The sequence below is a fragment of the Crinia signifera genome, chromosome 6 (genome assembly GCF_055691185.1).
Source record: "Crinia signifera chromosome 6, ASM5569118v1, whole genome shotgun sequence".
NCBI classification, from domain to species: domain Eukaryota; kingdom Metazoa; phylum Chordata; class Amphibia; order Anura; family Myobatrachidae; genus Crinia; species Crinia signifera.
Genome location: NC_139222.1, coordinates 254,409,324 through 254,425,839, shown reverse-complemented (window position 1 = coordinate 254,425,839; position 16,516 = coordinate 254,409,324). Strand labels below are relative to the sequence as shown.

General features: G+C 46.2%; 1 protein-coding gene across 7 annotated transcripts in view; it reads left to right on the top strand.

Annotated features, from left to right (window-relative positions):
* Nucleotides 1-16,516, top strand: part of LOC146009222 (alpha-2-macroglobulin-like) — a 100,286-nt gene that overhangs the window by 35,675 nt on the left and 48,095 nt on the right. For 4 of the 7 annotated variants that reach the window (XM_083149371.1, XM_083149373.1, XM_083149375.1 and 1 more), the window contains exons 8-18: nucleotides 3,115-3,232; nucleotides 4,259-4,373; nucleotides 6,013-6,122; nucleotides 6,238-6,399; nucleotides 6,543-6,770; nucleotides 8,518-8,581; nucleotides 9,990-10,135; nucleotides 12,766-12,915; nucleotides 12,989-13,159; nucleotides 13,925-14,033; nucleotides 15,633-15,780. In XM_083149371.1, the coding sequence (XP_083005497.1) occupies nucleotides 3,115-3,232; nucleotides 4,259-4,373; nucleotides 6,013-6,122; nucleotides 6,238-6,399; nucleotides 6,543-6,770; nucleotides 8,518-8,581; nucleotides 9,990-10,135; nucleotides 12,766-12,915; nucleotides 12,989-13,159; nucleotides 13,925-14,033; nucleotides 15,633-15,780 (1,521 nt within the window). The remainder of the gene's footprint in view (nucleotides 1-3,114; nucleotides 3,233-4,258; nucleotides 4,374-6,012; nucleotides 6,123-6,237; nucleotides 6,400-6,542; nucleotides 6,771-8,517; nucleotides 8,582-9,989; nucleotides 10,136-12,765; nucleotides 12,916-12,988; nucleotides 13,160-13,924; nucleotides 14,034-15,632; nucleotides 15,781-16,516) is intronic. The other 3 variants (XM_083149376.1, XM_083149374.1, XM_083149378.1) reach the window with 3 other exon arrangements.

Below are 16,516 nucleotides of genomic sequence, written 5' to 3'. Positions count from 1 at the left end.
TTACATGTGTTGACCTTTCTGTGTTGATTTTTTTCTTGTGGCGATTCGCGTCACACCCCCCGCAACCCCCCCTCCGGCGATTCGCGGCACCCCGGCACCCCCCCGCGACCCCCCCCCTCCCGCAATTCGCGGCAACCCCCCACCGGAACCCCCATGAACCCCGCTCTCCCGCGATTCGCGGCACCCACCCCCCGCAACCCCCCCCTCCCGCAAATCGCGCCACCCCCCGCGATTCGCGGCAGCCCCAGGATTAAATGGCACATGGAAAACACTGACATGGCTATGGTCGACAATGAAAAAGGTTGACATGAGTTTTTGAAGTTTTTTTTTTCATTTTTTGAATATTTTCATATTCATTCTCATGTGTCAACATGGACACCAATGAAGTGCCAGACTTATGTCAACATTTACATGTGTTGACCTTTCTGTGTTGATTTTTTCTTGTGGCGATTTGCGTCACACCCCCCCCCCACAACCCCCACTCCCGCGATTCACGGCACACACACACACCTCCCCCGCGATTCTCGGCACCCCACCCCGTGACCCCCCCTCCCGTGATTCACGGCACACCCCCGCGACCCCCCCTCCCATGATTCGCCGCAACCCCCGCCCCGTAACCCCCCCTCCCGCGATTCGCGGCACCCACCCCCGCGACCCCCCCTCCCGCAATTCGCGGCACCCCCCCCCCCGCGATTCGCGGCAGCTCCAGAATTAAATTGCACATGGAAAACATTGACATGGCTATGGTCGACAATGAAAAAGGTTGACATGAGTTTTTGAAGTTTTTTTTTTCATTTTTTGAATGTTTTCATATTCATTCTCATGTGTCGACATGGACACCAATGAAGTGCCACACTTATGTCAACATTTACATGTGTTGACCTTTCTGTGTTGATTTTTTCTTGTGGCGATTCGCGTCACACCCCCCCCACCCCCCCCCGCAACCCCCACTCCAGCGATTCACGGCACACACACACCCCCCCCCCGCGATTCTCGGCACCCCACCTCCTGACCCCCCCTCCCGTGATTCACGGCACACCCCCCGCGACCCCCCCCACCATGATTCGCCGCAACCCCCGCCCCCGTAACCCCCCTCCCGCGATTTGCGGCAACCCACCCCGCGACCCCCCTCCCGCGATTCGCTGCAATCCCTCCCCTCCCGCGATTCGCAGCATCCACCCCCCCCACAACCCCCCCTCCTGCAATTCGCGGCACCCCCCGCGACCCCCCCTCCTGCAATTCGCGGCACCCTCCGCGACCCCCCCTCCCGCGATTCGCGGACACCTAAGTTGCAATACAGGGCATCTTTCATACAATTCTAACCATATTTCTCATATACAAACGTTCACAAATTAAGGGGGCGCAGCCCCTTACGACGGTGTGAAGAGCGCCCGTAGGGCGCGATGAATCACCTAGTATATATATATATATATATTTATATATATATATATATATAGTTGAAGAAAAGACAGCGTCACTCCGGTGGACTTTTTAGAAAATAACTTGTATTATAGGAATCAGTAGTACATCGACATACATCTACTGCATCAACGTTTCAATGTACATAGACATTTTTCTCAAGATGAGATGTATGGACAAACGTGGTAACACAGTAAGCAGATACATATATACTCACCAGCCCCTTCATGTCCGCCCGACGTCCGGGAGCGCCAACGATCAGCCCCGGAAACGGACTGAGACGCAGCGCTGACAGCTTCCCCCAGAGCCCGTTGCTAGGAGACGCATCGGGTAGGAGACGCTCTCCCCGGCCGCCGGGCAGACACTACACTGGCTGCACGCGTTACTAAGGAGACAATGATAAACATTAGTATACATATTTACGGTAATTACATGTGCTGTAGCGCAAGCATATGGGCACACATGTGAGATTAATACAAGATGCTCCAATTAAAGCGTTCATTTAGACCAAGTGGTCTCACTGTCTGCAATTTGTAAATCCATTTAGATTCTAAACGTAATAATGCACCATCACGATCACCGCCACGGCGAAAAGGAGGGATGTGGTCTATCAAAATAAATTTAATATCCATGACTGAATGGCCCACTTCCATGCAATGTCTCGCAACTGGTTGGTCCGCTTTTTTGGACCTGATGGCTGTGTTTATAGACGACCGGTGCAATGCCATGCGGTCACGTATGGTGCGAATTGTTTTGCCTACATAATAGAGGTGGCACGGACAAAAAAGAAGATAAATAACGTGTGTTGTTTGACACGTAAGTACGTGTTTAATGGGGAACAGTAGATCAGAATGAGGGTGTTTGAACGACCGACAGACAATCATGTTTTTACATGTTGTGCAACTAAGACAACGATAACATCCTGGGGGTTTAGCCAAGAAAGTTGCACTGGGCATGATTTTATCGAACCCTGTGATGTCTGTGTGTACCACTTGGTCCTTGATGTTTCGTCCCCTAGTGTAGCAGGACATCGGCCGGCAGGTCTTGAAGCAGGGTAGTGCCTTATCTGTTTTTATTATCGGCCAGAGTGCCTTGGTAGCACGCTGTACAATGGGACTTGATCTGGTGAATTCTTGTTTCCACGGGATGATGTTCTTATTGGCTCGAACCGTCGGGGTTAGTAATACCTCCCTCGGAGTTGCCAGTACCTCCTGTTGTTGTTGACGAAGTGTTCTTAGATCATAACCCCTGGTAACAAATTTTTGAACCACCTTGTCTGTACCCTCGATGGCACCTTCACGAGTGCTGGCTATCCTTGCTACCCTCATCAGTTGGGACTTAGGTAGGCCTTTTATTCTGCTTCATCTTCAGGACAACAAACATTACACAGTGCAAGTGCATGTGTATATAAATGCACTTGCACTGTGTAATGTTTTTTTGTCCTGAAGACGAAGCAGAATAAAATTGCTTTGAAACGTTGACCATCATTCACCGGTTCTGAGCCGTTTGATTTCGAGTGCCATCCATACCATCTACTATATATATGTGTGTGTGTGTGTTATAGAATTGGCGCTCAACCTCACTCTCTTATAATGCCCAGGGTGCCTTCAGTGTGATGGATAGTAGAGATGAACAATATAATAGTATTTTTGAGATGCAATGCAATGTAACTTATCTTCTTTGTCTTTGTGCCAGATACACTTATGGGAAACCAGTTGCAGGAAGGATTGATGTCCGTGTCTGTAGAAGGTACGAATTCACATCTGCTTGTCCTTATGAAGTATCCAGTGTGTGTGAAGAACTGTCACATCAGGTGAGCAACGTGCAGAGTTTCAGTAAGAAATACCTCTGAAATGCCTTCTCACCTGTGGGTTATAGGTGACGGGTCACTTTAATCAGAGGTGTTGTCACTTGCTGTGGTGCCCCATATCTGTTAGGAGTCGGATGTATTCACCATGAGTGGTAAGGATGGTTCATCACATGATACACTATGTCAGTGGTTCCCAAACTGTGTGCCGCAGCTCCCTGGGACCAACTCAAATTATTAATGGTTAATTATTTATGAGCAAAACCATTGCTGGTGGCTGCCAATCATAGAATGTGTACAAACAGAAGCAAATCCTGCCCTTTACCACATAACTGCCGCTAAGAATCGCATATAAACCCAATCTAATAATTTTTTTTGGACCTAGGGGTTCCGTGAAAAAAATTCTGATTCTCTAGGGTGCCGTGAATTAAAAAGATTGGGAACCCCTGCACTATGTTATGAACTAGACCAATGATGGCTAACCATGACACTCCAGCTGTTGTTGAACTACACATCCCAGCATGCCCTGCATCAGTTTAAGCATGGCCAAACAGTAAAACTGATGCAGGGCATGCTGGGATGTGTAGTTCAACAACAGCTGGAGTGTCGAAGTTAGCCCTCACTGAACTAGACTTTTCCCATTTTCCCATAAGAATACAACAATGGGCAAATATAGTGTATATACTGTAGGCTGCTAGAAGGGAGGGTTGCTCGGCAGGGGGAGGATATGTATTCTTATGTGACCCGTCAGGATTCCCACCTTCAGGATGTCAGTTTCGGTATTCTGACCGCTATGTACTTCCAACTTTGCCTCAAGCCTAATGGTGTCAGTTCCATTTATTTTTTTCTGTGTCCAAAGCATTCAACCTCAATGGTAATATACATTTGCAGTAGTCAGAATAGTGCAGCACATTTTGCATGGATATTGCTAGAACCAATACCCTACAGAGATCCAGCTTTGAGTGTAGCGACTACAACCTGCAATCTGAAATTGTTCTTTCCCCTCCTAGTACTACTGTTCTTGTTCTTTAGGCTGATAACAAGGGCTGTTTCTCAGAAGTTGTGAAGACAAAGCTCTTCCAGTTGAGGCGCAATGAATTTAACATGAAGATCACTGCAACAGCCCAAATAACAGAGGACGGAACAGGTGAGCGGAAACAGGAGAGGAGGAATAGAAAGCAGAAGGGAAGATAAAATACAAGAGACAGAAAGGTCACCTTAGCCCCTGGCTGCTGGTCATAGAGGTAGAAAGTTCTGTCTCACACTGCAAGAGCTTCATCATCCACACTCTCACTCAATTCCTCTTTCACACAGAAAATGAAATTCCCGGGTGAAGCCTTTCCACCCGGGAATTTCATTAAAAACACGAGTCCGTTTTCTGTGTGAAAGGGTCGATCCTGATCTTAAAATCCGTATCCCCGACCATGCAAAAGACCAGGTTCAGAGACCCGGAGTTTAAGATCCGGATCAACCCTTTCAAACAGGGGAAAACCCTGTGTAATAGGGATGTCCTCTCCTGTGTGAAGGGGGGTCAGACAGCGGTGGCTGAATAACCCGGGTAATTACCAGGTTATTCGGCTGCCGCTGTCTGAAAGCAGTATTACTACCCTCTCTCTCACAGGCCCATGGCGTAACTAGCCCTTTGCGTGCCCCATAGCAACATTTGTAAAGGGCCCCCTGCATGGGATTATGTCTGTCTTATTTGGGCCCATGATTTCTATTGTTCTGTAATCTAGAGTCTATTGACTTATGCCATTGCGTTATGGTATGGGAATTTGGTACTCCTGTACTTTCACGGCGCCAGCATGGCGCCGCACGTCAGAGTCCCCTTGCGGGGCTCGCTTCGCTCGCCCACGCTGCGGGCTCGGTGGCTCGCTACGCTCGCCACGCTAATTAAAATCAACTCCATGCCAACATGGATAGTGGAGGTATGAACTATCCATGTTGGCATGGCGTTAACTTAGTTTATTTTACTTAGTTAGTGGCGAGCGTAACCCGGAAGTACGCGCGGCGCCATGCTGGCGCCGTGAAAGTAAAGAAGTACCGGGAATTTTCAGTGTTCTGATCGGAGATCCCTAGACAGAATAGTCAAGGGTGCAGAAAAAGTCATTGGCCAACCCTAGACTCATATCAACCTTTTGACTGTCAACCTTGCAGTAGTCTTTAGCAGCGGCCATTACTGAGGTGCAGGGCCGGTGCAAGGCACCGGAGCGCACCAGGCGAGTCGGGGTGGGGGCGCACCGGTGCCGGGGGGAGGGAGGGGGGGTTGGTACCTGTGTAAAAAAATTGCTGCCCCGGCGTCCCTGCAGTGCTGGGGCGGTCAGGGGTGTCCGTGCCGTAGGGGTACCTGCGGCGCCATCATGTGTATAAAGCTGGCAGGGTCCCTGTAGTGAATAGCAAATAACTAGCGCTTCCCGCGCCGCCGCGCGCATAGCGCTAGTTATTTGCTATTCACTACAGGGACCCCACCGGCCGCAGCCAGCTTTATAGTACACATGACGGCGCCGCAGGTACCCCTACGGCACGGACACCCCTGACTGCCCCAGCACTGCAGGGACGCCGGGGCAGCAAATTTTTTTTACACAGTTCGCTGGGGGTGAGGGGCGAACTGCCGCCCTCCAGGTGCCGGCGCCCTAGGCAAATGCCTAGAGCTGCCTAGTGGTGGCGCCGGCCCTGCTGAGGTGCGATTTAACCCATTTGTTTATTGCGAATGTATCTATCTAATGCCAAGGGAATAATTAGCATTTTTAAAATACAAGTGATGCTAACAATGATCTCTCCCTCAGGCGTGGAGTTGAAAGGTCATGGTTCCACTGAGATCAAGAGCACTATTGCAACGGTATCCTTCCGACAGCTAGACTCCCACTATAGAAGGGGTATTCCTGTATATGGACTGGTGAGTTAAGGCGATGGACAACTCTAGAGGGCACAAATCACAATGTGACACTCTACAAAGAATTTGTGACAATTACAATGTTAACTATCCCCGATAATCCCATGTCTTCGTATAGGTCTTCCTGAAAGATGCAGCTGGAAAGCCAATGAACAACGAGACAGTGGTCATATATGTGGGTTATGATGGAACAAATTACACCTACACCACCGGGCCTGACGGAACTGCAGATTTCTCCATTAACACCACAACTTTCCATCAGTCCTCCATAGCACTCAGGGTGAGAAATATCACTGAAGCAGCCTGGAGAAAATGAAGTTAACCCATTTAATATGTATTATACCAACAGTCGCTATAACAATGACAAATGACTGATAGATCTCTAGATCTGCTTATTCTCATGCATGTGTTCTATTCACATAGGTCAGTTACAAGTCTACAGAAAGCTGCTACAGTTCACATACAATGTTTCCCACTTATGAGGAGGAGACACGGAATGTCCAACATTTCTACTCTAGAAGTAAGAGTTACGTAAAGATTCAGCCCAAATACAGGACTCTGAAGTGCCAGGATGATGAAAGAGTCACAGTACACTATACTCTGACACCTGAAGGGTTTGGAAAGGACACTCAAGCAGTATTTCATAATCTGGTGAGTGTTTTATTATGTCTGTTGACACCAACAGTTGCAAGTACAGAACACCCATTTACCACGGAACATCCATGTTTTTGGGGACTGACCCATGATGGAGGGCAGTTGGGATTTCCTGCAGGTAGAGGGGCAGCAGCAACAAACCTGTGCGTGACCTCGCACGAGTGACAAGAATTGAAGGTCGCGCCCCCTCACCACGAGGCCACGCACCCAAAATGAATGTTGGGAGGTATGGGTATAGTAATCATCCTGCCTATCGCTTTTTTGCTGGCACACTGTTGTCCAACTTCTATCAGCCACAAAGCATAACTTTTTCTTTAAAAATAATATATTTTTTCAAGATAAATGCAACAAGAAAAACCTGTGCAGAATGGCCATTATTCTGGTTCACTCGCAAAGGCAAATTCCTTCTCAAATTGACAAAACCATGTGCACTGCAGGTGGAGCAGATGTAACTTTTGCAGAGAGAATTAGATTTGGGTGGGACTTTACTTCAAAGTGAGCAATCTATATTGCAGTGTAAAAATAAAACATCCAGTATTTTCCCTGCACAGAAAGAAAATAACCCCACCAAATCTAAATCTCTCTGCACATGTTACATCTGCCCCCCTGCAGTGCACATGGTTTTGTCTATTGAAAAGGAATTTGCCTTTGCGAGTGAACTAGAATAAGGGCCCATATATGAATGGATATGTTCAAAATAAAAAGTAAAATACAGTGTTAAATGTTTTACTTCTTTCCTTTGAAATACAATTCTAAAGTATTCACATACACAGTACTTTGCATATTTAAAATGCGTTTCTGTTATATAAATATGCACAGTCAACCACTGTTACTCTGGGCCTTATTCTAGTTCACTCTTTCTGACAAAATCCTTCTTAGATGGACAAAACCATGTGCACTGCAGGGGGGGGGGGGGCAGATGTAAAATCTGCAGGAAGAATTAGATTTGGGTGAGTTATTTTGTTTCTGTGCAGGGTAAATACTGACTGCTTTATTTTTACACTGCAATATAGATCTCATTTTGAAGTAAAAACCCCACCCAAATCTAATTCTCTCTGGACATGTTACATCTGACCCACCTGCAGTGTACATGGTTTTGTCCATCTAAGAAGGATTTTGTCAGAAATAGTGAACTAGAATAATGCCCAATAGTCCAATATCTGAGCTGCTGACCACTTTTTCGATTTTCTTTTACTTCATGTTAAATTGTCAAGAACCTGACCTGATTTTATGCATATTTGCTTTTGGAGTGACTCATAGAAAGAAATGTATTAAAACAGGTAATTACGGCTGGTTCCGTATACGACCGGGATTGGCCGTAATCAGCCAAAAATACGAACTGAGAATTCAGCAAATTTGCAAAGCTGCCGTATTCTCTGGATTCGTATTTTCCGATGGTGACGTAATTCTTATTTATACGGATGAGGCTGAAGCATCACTTCTCTGTGTAAAAAAATAAATAATTGAAAATGTATTAAATCATTAAAATACAGGGGGAAATTAAATGGGGTCCCCCTGTATTTCTATAACCAGCAACAGGCTATTGGCCTGGTCCTGGTTACCAAAATATGGGGTACAAAAGGATTAGGAGTCCCCCGTATTTCGGAAAACAAGCATCGGGCTCAAACAGCCAGCGCTACGGGGTAGGGAACACTTTTGAGTGAGATCCCACTGATCTAATGATTGATGTATGTTTGGGTTGTTGTTTTTTTCTGATTTGTCTTACAGTATGTTATCATTACAGGTAATGGCAAAGGGTGGAATTGTCAAATCTGGAAAGCACAAGGTGAACCTAACTCCAAATCAAGGTATGAGCTTAATTGTTTTAGATTCTATATTAGTCCCTCCCCTGTGATTTTCGGCTCCATTTCACGTTGGAGAGTAAAGAGAGAAAGTGCTGGGTGGGTCTGAAGGCTGGAAAAAAACATGTTTCATTTAAGCTGGACAATAGTCCGGCACGAGTGGTCCTGGACACCAGCAAGTGGTTCTGAGGCTGGATGAAGTACAGTTGAAGAGCCAATGAAAGCTCACTTCAAGGACTCACACACAGGCAGATATATTAAGCCTTAAATGGGATAAACACGATGGTGATAAACGTCCAGCCAAATCAGCCCTCAACTGTCATGTTATAGGCTATGTTTGAAAAATGTCAGTTAAGAGCTATTTAGCTGGATGTTTATCACTCTTTATGACCCGCACGTTTATCTCTTTATATCCCCCTGGAAGAGTCTTTTTCCATATCTGCAGGTGAGTAAACCAGTTATTGCTGAGCAACATACTACATAATGGTGTATGGCTTGAGATATCTGCCAATAGCATGAACACACAGTTTGCAGACACTAAAGGTGGCCATACACACGCAGTTTTATCTTCAGATCTGTCTGGTTGGAACAAAAACATGGTTACGGATGAGAGCAAATGACAGTTGACCATTTGCTTGGAAATGCTGGAAAACTGACAAACTGTCCCTCATCCATAACCATGTCTTTGTTCCAACCAAAAAGATCTGAAGATAAATCTTACTAGTGTATGGGCACCTTAAGTCGCTGTTGCACGCACAGTGATAGAACGTTCTTTGCATCAGAGCAGCATAAGAGGTTACTCTGTGAAAACGGCAATCAGTATAAAGGACTTTCAGTAATATTCCGGGGTATTGTCCGGTTCCGGTTTTTACTTAGTCCCCCTGAAGTGTCTCTGAAATGAGGCAGCGGGTGTTGACCTTCAGTGGTCGAACCCAATGCATGTAGACCTTATTGCAGTTGACAATATGACCCATACCCCACATCACTGTACATTGCAAAAATGCCTTTGCAATCCCAGTATGTCTTTCTGGGGTGTCACACTGGGATGGTGCCTCCAACCATCGCTCAGTAGCTCAACAATATGAGGAATAAATACAGGGCAGGATGCTCTAAAACAGAAATACAAATCCATATGCTGTAAGTCCCCTCCGCGGGTCAGTGCTGAGGAGGGAATCGCCAGCAAAATACCCTATAGAAGCCTATGAGCTTCTTACCTCTTATCAGAAGAGCTGCTCTTTGTGTTACTAATAGCATATGTTAGAGCATAAGAGATTAGTAAGAATACCCGGCCGAGAGGGGCGATGTAGGGTGGCGGATGTTAGAACATCCCACCCATGGTGTGTTGTAACTGAAGTGTCTCCTGCCTGATATTCTGTAATTTGATGGTTTCTCTTAAATCCTATTCTCCCGATAGAATCACACGGACAATTTACATTTCCTCTTCCTGTCAGCGTTAACACTGCACCACTGGCCAAGGTGCTAGTGTACCTGGTGCTGGGGAGCGGCGAGGTCATTGCAGACAGCGTCAGCTTCAAGGTGGCCAAGTGCTTTGCAAACAAGGTATTATATGTACTCTGCATTATTACAATATTTGTACAACACACAGTCATACATGGTAATCATCATCATCAATGGCTGACAGGCTGGGTGCGGTATAGCCATTGATAATGTGACGTCCAGGCAGCTATAAGTGTCAGTATTACAAGATGATATAGTGACAGTCTGTGCAAATTTTTTCCCTAGACTAGAGATGGGTATACCTTGACAGGAGCCTAGAACCAGGCAAAGAAACTTGGCGCCGCAGCGTCAGGTCCTTGTACACTGCAGTACTGTAACACACACAGCCGGGCATGCATATAGAATCTGTATATAGAATGTGATATGCAATGAAATGACATTCCTGGGAGTAATGGACGGTCACGCTGCCGAGACACAAACGGGCATGCATACAGATTCATATGCATTCCCGGCTGTGTCTTGGCAGTGCGACCGTCCAATTCTATATACTGTAGATGATTCTATATACATGCCCCAGTTCCCTGACCACTGAGCTATAGTATGTTGATCAGAATTTGGCCTTCCCTTGTGTTACAGTAGGTCAGACAATAGAGCTACTGTATTTGATGTAAACAAAATACATGTTTACTGAGATCAAGTAACAAAGAGGTTTATCAAAGTCCAAATATGCTAAAGCATTTCACATGATTTTAGTACATAGATATGAACGAATATTTGACCTAAATTAGAAGTCTATGCAATAACAGGTTTCTCAATATGCATTCACTAATCAAGGTCTCCAAAGTAATGTACTGGATATGGGGATGTGATCCCTCGACCACCGCCTAGAATTCTAGTTTAAAATACAGGGTCACTGCAGACTGATTTCAGCTTCCTTTGGACTAAGATTGAGAACAGGTGTTTGTAAATGACCACAGATCCAGGACTACACTGTGGCCCTTATTCTAGTTGCACATTTACACAGGGGTGCAATGTTTTGTGGCTGCTCATGCGCACACACCGCAAATATCAGCCACATTGTGTGAGCGGCCATGACAAATTGATTATTTGCCGGCCACTCGCACAAAGCAGTGCGGGGGGTGGAGGGCCATGGTTGCGCCCACTAGCGATATCCGCCGGGCTATGTTTTGAAAACACTGGCGGCAGCGTGCGGCCAGTGTTTTCAAACCCGGAAGCACTTCCCGCGCCGCCGCATAGCCTGGCGGATAGCGCTAGTTATTTCTTATTCACTGCAGGGACCCCCCGCCACCGCCAGCTTTATAGACAGCGCCGCAGGTACCCGCGCGGCAAGGACACCACTGCAGGCTCCTGTCGAAAGCCGGCATGGACCCCCCTGCCTGCTCCCCAGATGGCGCAGCAGGTACCCCCTTTGCACGGGGGGCGAGGGGCGAACTGCCGCCCTCCAGTGGCCGGCGCCCTAGCCAAATGCCTAGACCTGCCTGGTGGTGGCGCCGGCCCTGCAGAGCAGGGTTGCTGTCCGTGTCCTCAGAGCGGGTTGACGGCAGTGCTGGTGGTATACTCAGGTTGAGGGTGGCGAAAGTGTCTTCAGTTTGAGGGAGACAATGGTGGAGTGCTGATGGTGTTGGCATTGCAGGTGGCGGTTGTGTCATCAGTGCTGTGGGAGGCCAAGTGGCCTGATAGTAGCCCGATGGCCACCTCCCCCTAATTTTTATTTAAATCAAATAAATTTACTTGGCAGCAGGGATGAGCGGGGATGGATGGAGTGCTGCACAGATCACTGGCGCTGCTGCCTGTCATATAGTTTGGCAGGCGCAACGGTGGCTGGCACCAGCACACGTCCCAGCAGGAGGTAGAGCGCCTTTCCTGCTCAGTGCTTCCCCGCTCTGCAGATTATTTCAGTGCCTACAGTGCAGATGCGCTGCGATGGAGGTTAGTCCACACAGCAGAGTAACTTAGCCAGGTGGTGGGTAATTAACTAGGTAGCAGTATAACACAGGGTTAACTGTATGCATTAGCAGGTATAGATTGCAAGGAATTCCCAGTTACAGCCAGGAGCATACAGGGTAAAGATAAGCATTGTGGAGAGCCAGGTGCATTCACCATGATCTGCTGTATGTAGTGGCAGCAGATGGAACTCTGGTATGGAGGAGAACTCTCAGGATTGCCTCAGTTATAGAAGATGGATCAGGAGGAAAGATGAGGCCTGGAGCAGCTCAGCCTCACGCACAGTAGCCAGGTTGGAGGTTGTGCTTACAGGAAGCTCTGGGTCCTAGTGTCTGGCAGCTAGTAGCAGCAAAGAGGCAGCGGCAAGCACTGATCTAACAAGTCTTTTACAGGCAGGGTATTAGGCCACTGGGTGCATGGTCTTTCAAGGGTGGTTTGTAAGGACTCTTGAGTGAGGGATGGCGGCCACATGGACAAGTGTTCCTACTATGGATGTGTGGTGGCTCCTTCTGGGAGTACCTATTCGTATATACAGATGGAGCCTTCCTCATCTAGCCTTCCCTGGTGAGCCATGGCCATCTATTGTTCTCAGCTGCAATACAATACATAGAACAATACAGCAGGGGATTAAGTCTGACAGCCCTGGCTCACTTAATCCTATTAAAGGGATAGCTGAGCATGGCACTATCTGTACACCAGGCTAATGTCTTTGCTGTACATCCCACTGTTGGCTACTGGGCAGTTAGTCTCATTCTGTCTGATTGCAGGTGAAGCACTCCTTCTCTGTGGCCGAGGCTCTCCCCGGATCCAATGCCGACCTCACACTCTCTGCTCTGCCAAACTCCCTTTGCGCAGTGCGGGCAGTAGATGCCAGTGTGTTACTGCTGAAACCCGAGGCCGAATTGTCTGCAAAATCGGTAGGAAATTGAGATATTTCCCCAGCGCTAATGTAATGACACCATTGTGACTGCAGCTGTTCCTTTCACTCAGGTGTACGATCTGCTGCCAGTTGTAGACTTGTCTGGTTACAACCACGAAGGCCATTATCTAGAGGAGCAACGAGAAGACCCATGTATCAGGCTGGAGCCTGTATTTATGAATGGAGTGTATTACAATCCCTCTACCCCTGACGGGGACACTGATGCCTATGAGTCCTTTAAGGTCAGTTAGCCGCATGGCCATGTTTGTTAGATATGCTTGTTTAGAAGCTTTTAAGCATATCTAGATTGGGAAAATAACAAACATATCTCTTATATCTGCAAATTCAAGGCCGTAACTGCCATAGGTGCAGGGGGTGCAGCTGCTAGGGGGCCCAGAGCTGAGAGGGGCCCACTTTGATGAATAGGGACCCTTACAACTTATTTTATGGGGCCCACATGTATGTAGTTACGCCACTGGCAGCAATCCTCTGGGAATCAGTCATTATAATATACATGTCATTTCAATGCATTTACTATTGGGACGTCCATTCATTTTATGAGTTTTTCATGTTTATTTTTTCAATAAAGGTGGTATAACTTTACTATCCAAGTGGGTATAGTGTGAGAATATAATAGTGTGCCGAGCATAAGGAGGCACCCTGCCCGAAGAACGGCAAGGGAAGCAGTACACTTATACGGTGTCGAATTAAGTCAATATAGACACCAAAAATTCTGGAAAAAACATATGTTGTCCTTTTCATGTTGACCTTTTCCATGCCGACATAATGCTTGTGTCGACCTAGTGACCATTACGACCTAGTGACTGTCGACCTATAGTGGTCATCCCCATAACTGTCGACCTAACTTCAGTTGACCCTATGAGCCATACCCCGTTTAATTGCTGTTGATGTTGTACAGTATTACCCGTAATGCCGACACTCTCCTTCCTTGTTTGCTCTCTGGCTGCTTCTTCCTCTCTATATTTCCAAATGTATTTATTTTGTAGCAAATGGGTCTGAAAGTTTCCACAAACACCAATATCAGAATCCCCCGTCTCTGCGAAGAGGGAAGAATGTTCTATGGTGATTATGCTATTCGTAAGACTAGCTCGTTGGGTATGACTTGTTATGGAATGTGTACTATGATTATTAATACTACATTTTATATATAAGGCACCACATGGCGCTGTACATATGGCACACATTAGAATAACCTACAACAGTGCACAGGTAACAGTTAGCAGCACAATTCTCAGTACACAATGCAGCTGAGATATAGAGAAGCAGAGGAGTTGTCTGTGTACTATACTTGCCTACCTTAATGGTCTCCTCCCCGGGGTCATTAAGCCCTGCCCCATTAAGTCCTGCCTCATTCCTGTAAATGCTGCGATTTGCCGCTTTTCGGGGAGGGGTGGTACTAAATTACGCAATTTGCATCATTTCGCCACACCTTCTCCCCGAAGAAGGAGACCAGCAGAAGGAGGGGGTTGCGGTGGCTGATGTAGGGACCCTCCTGGCCATTCCAGGAGGTTAGGTAAGTATGCTGTGTACTAATAGGGGCGGGCTGCTGTTGAAAGAGATGAATGATTACAAAGGAAAGAGATGCAGGTATAGACGTCACTGAGTAGGAGAGGGCTGTAATTGAGGTGCGAGAGAAAAGGACTGTGAGAACAGGAGGAAAGAGGGCCCTTCTCCAAGGAGCTTACCGTTTAGACGGAGGATGAGACAGACCGGTGAAATGAGGTACAGGCAAGGAGGCCTGAAAGCAGAAAGTGAGCATGGCAGGGATGGCCAGGATATGAGGTGGCAGGTAGGGAGGGCAGCCTTCACAATAGGAGGGTACACTTTGATGAACCGCTGGGTTTTGAGTGCCCGTTTAAATGTTTGCAAGGTCAGGGAGAGTGTAATAAAGAGGGAGCTCGTTCCATGAAGGGGGCAGCACAGGCGAATATTAATTAATTAGTATTCCCTGCATAGCAATAATACAAAATGTATTTCTGTTATCATTTTTAGAACAGTACATTATATTTTGTTCAAATAATAATACATACAGTATTACAAACAATGATAAATTCAATGTTAAAAAAACAGGCGTTGAAAAGCGGGGGCGTCATTGCCCCCTAGACCACCCACTTCACTGTGGCTTGCAGGGTGGTGTTGGGTGGTGGGCATCGGTTTCCCACTTTCACTGGAGGCTGGGAGCGCCACCCAATTTTCGTGAGCCTCCCAACCGGTCCGGGCGAGTAGGCAAGTTAGAGGATTGTCACTAAAATAAATACATGACCTGTATCATTAATACAAACTAATGAATGGTAGTAAAGTTATTTTTTTTCCATAGTAAAGTAAAGAATGTAAAAGCAAAGTCACTCTCCAAATTGTAATACAGTCATTGGGGGGTATTCAATTAGCAATTTGACCTGTGAATATTAAATTGCTGGCGGTTTCACTCATTTTTGAGTCATTGACGTTTCACCTTTTTTTTTGGGGGGGTGCAAAAAGACTGGCGGCTATTTTGCCTAGGCGAAAAATTGACACTTTAATTAATGAAGCCAACCCTAAAAAATGGCAAAATGTTCAGATTTTCCGCCTAGGCGAGAAATCGGCAATAATTAATACCTCCTCATTGTGTTTTCAAAACTCCCAGCTATCTGGTTTTTTACTGCATGTGAACGTTCTACATTTCGGGCTCAAATGATTTCATTTATTCTATATTAGATGTAGATTCAGATGAGATTCAATTTGTTCAAGCTATGGGTGTCATGAGCCCAATGCGGTTTGTCTCTACTGACATTAGTGATGACCTCATCGAAACCGTGAGGAAATATTTCCCAGAAACCTGGCTGTGGGACTCAGTGGAGACAGAGTAAGTACTGTATCTGTATTTTAAAAAAAATGTTTAAGGGCATTTTAATAGTTGAAAATCCAAACATAGGAATATCGCTGAAAGATTTCAGATATGTCTCAAATAGCTAAATGTAAAAAAAAATAGACGTAAATAATATATACAAAAATAAAAAGTACTATAAGTTATGAAATGATAAATGCTGCAGTTAGTAAATACAACTTTACAAATATCCCGTTAGAAGATTACATATAAAACAAAATTCGGTACTTATGTATTATCTGGGCTCCCGATTTTTTCATTGCATGCCACTACTTAAGGCATGCAATGCAATGCAATGCGATTTTTCATTGTAAAGACCTGATTTTTAATCGTATAGTCAACCATGGGTGATTTCATACCCCCACTATCCAACTATGCATGGAGTTTAATTTATATAGTGTGGCAAGCACAGCGAGCCACCGAGCCCGAAGCGTGGCGAGCGGACGTGGATAACTTTACATGATAATAAATAGCACGTTTTTCACGTTTTCCTAAATCCGAGAGTGCCGCCTCATTTCTGCACCCTATATATATATATATATATATATATAGAGTCATGGTGTCAAGGTAGCACTCCAATATCCAGAAATAGCTTGCCCCGGTGCAATCCTAAGGTCTGCGTGCAGGCCAATCAATAGAGTTCAGGAGCAGTCAGCACCCACGGGGACGGAATAAAGTAAATAGACACAGCGTGTCAGTTCAAACGTTTTCGATG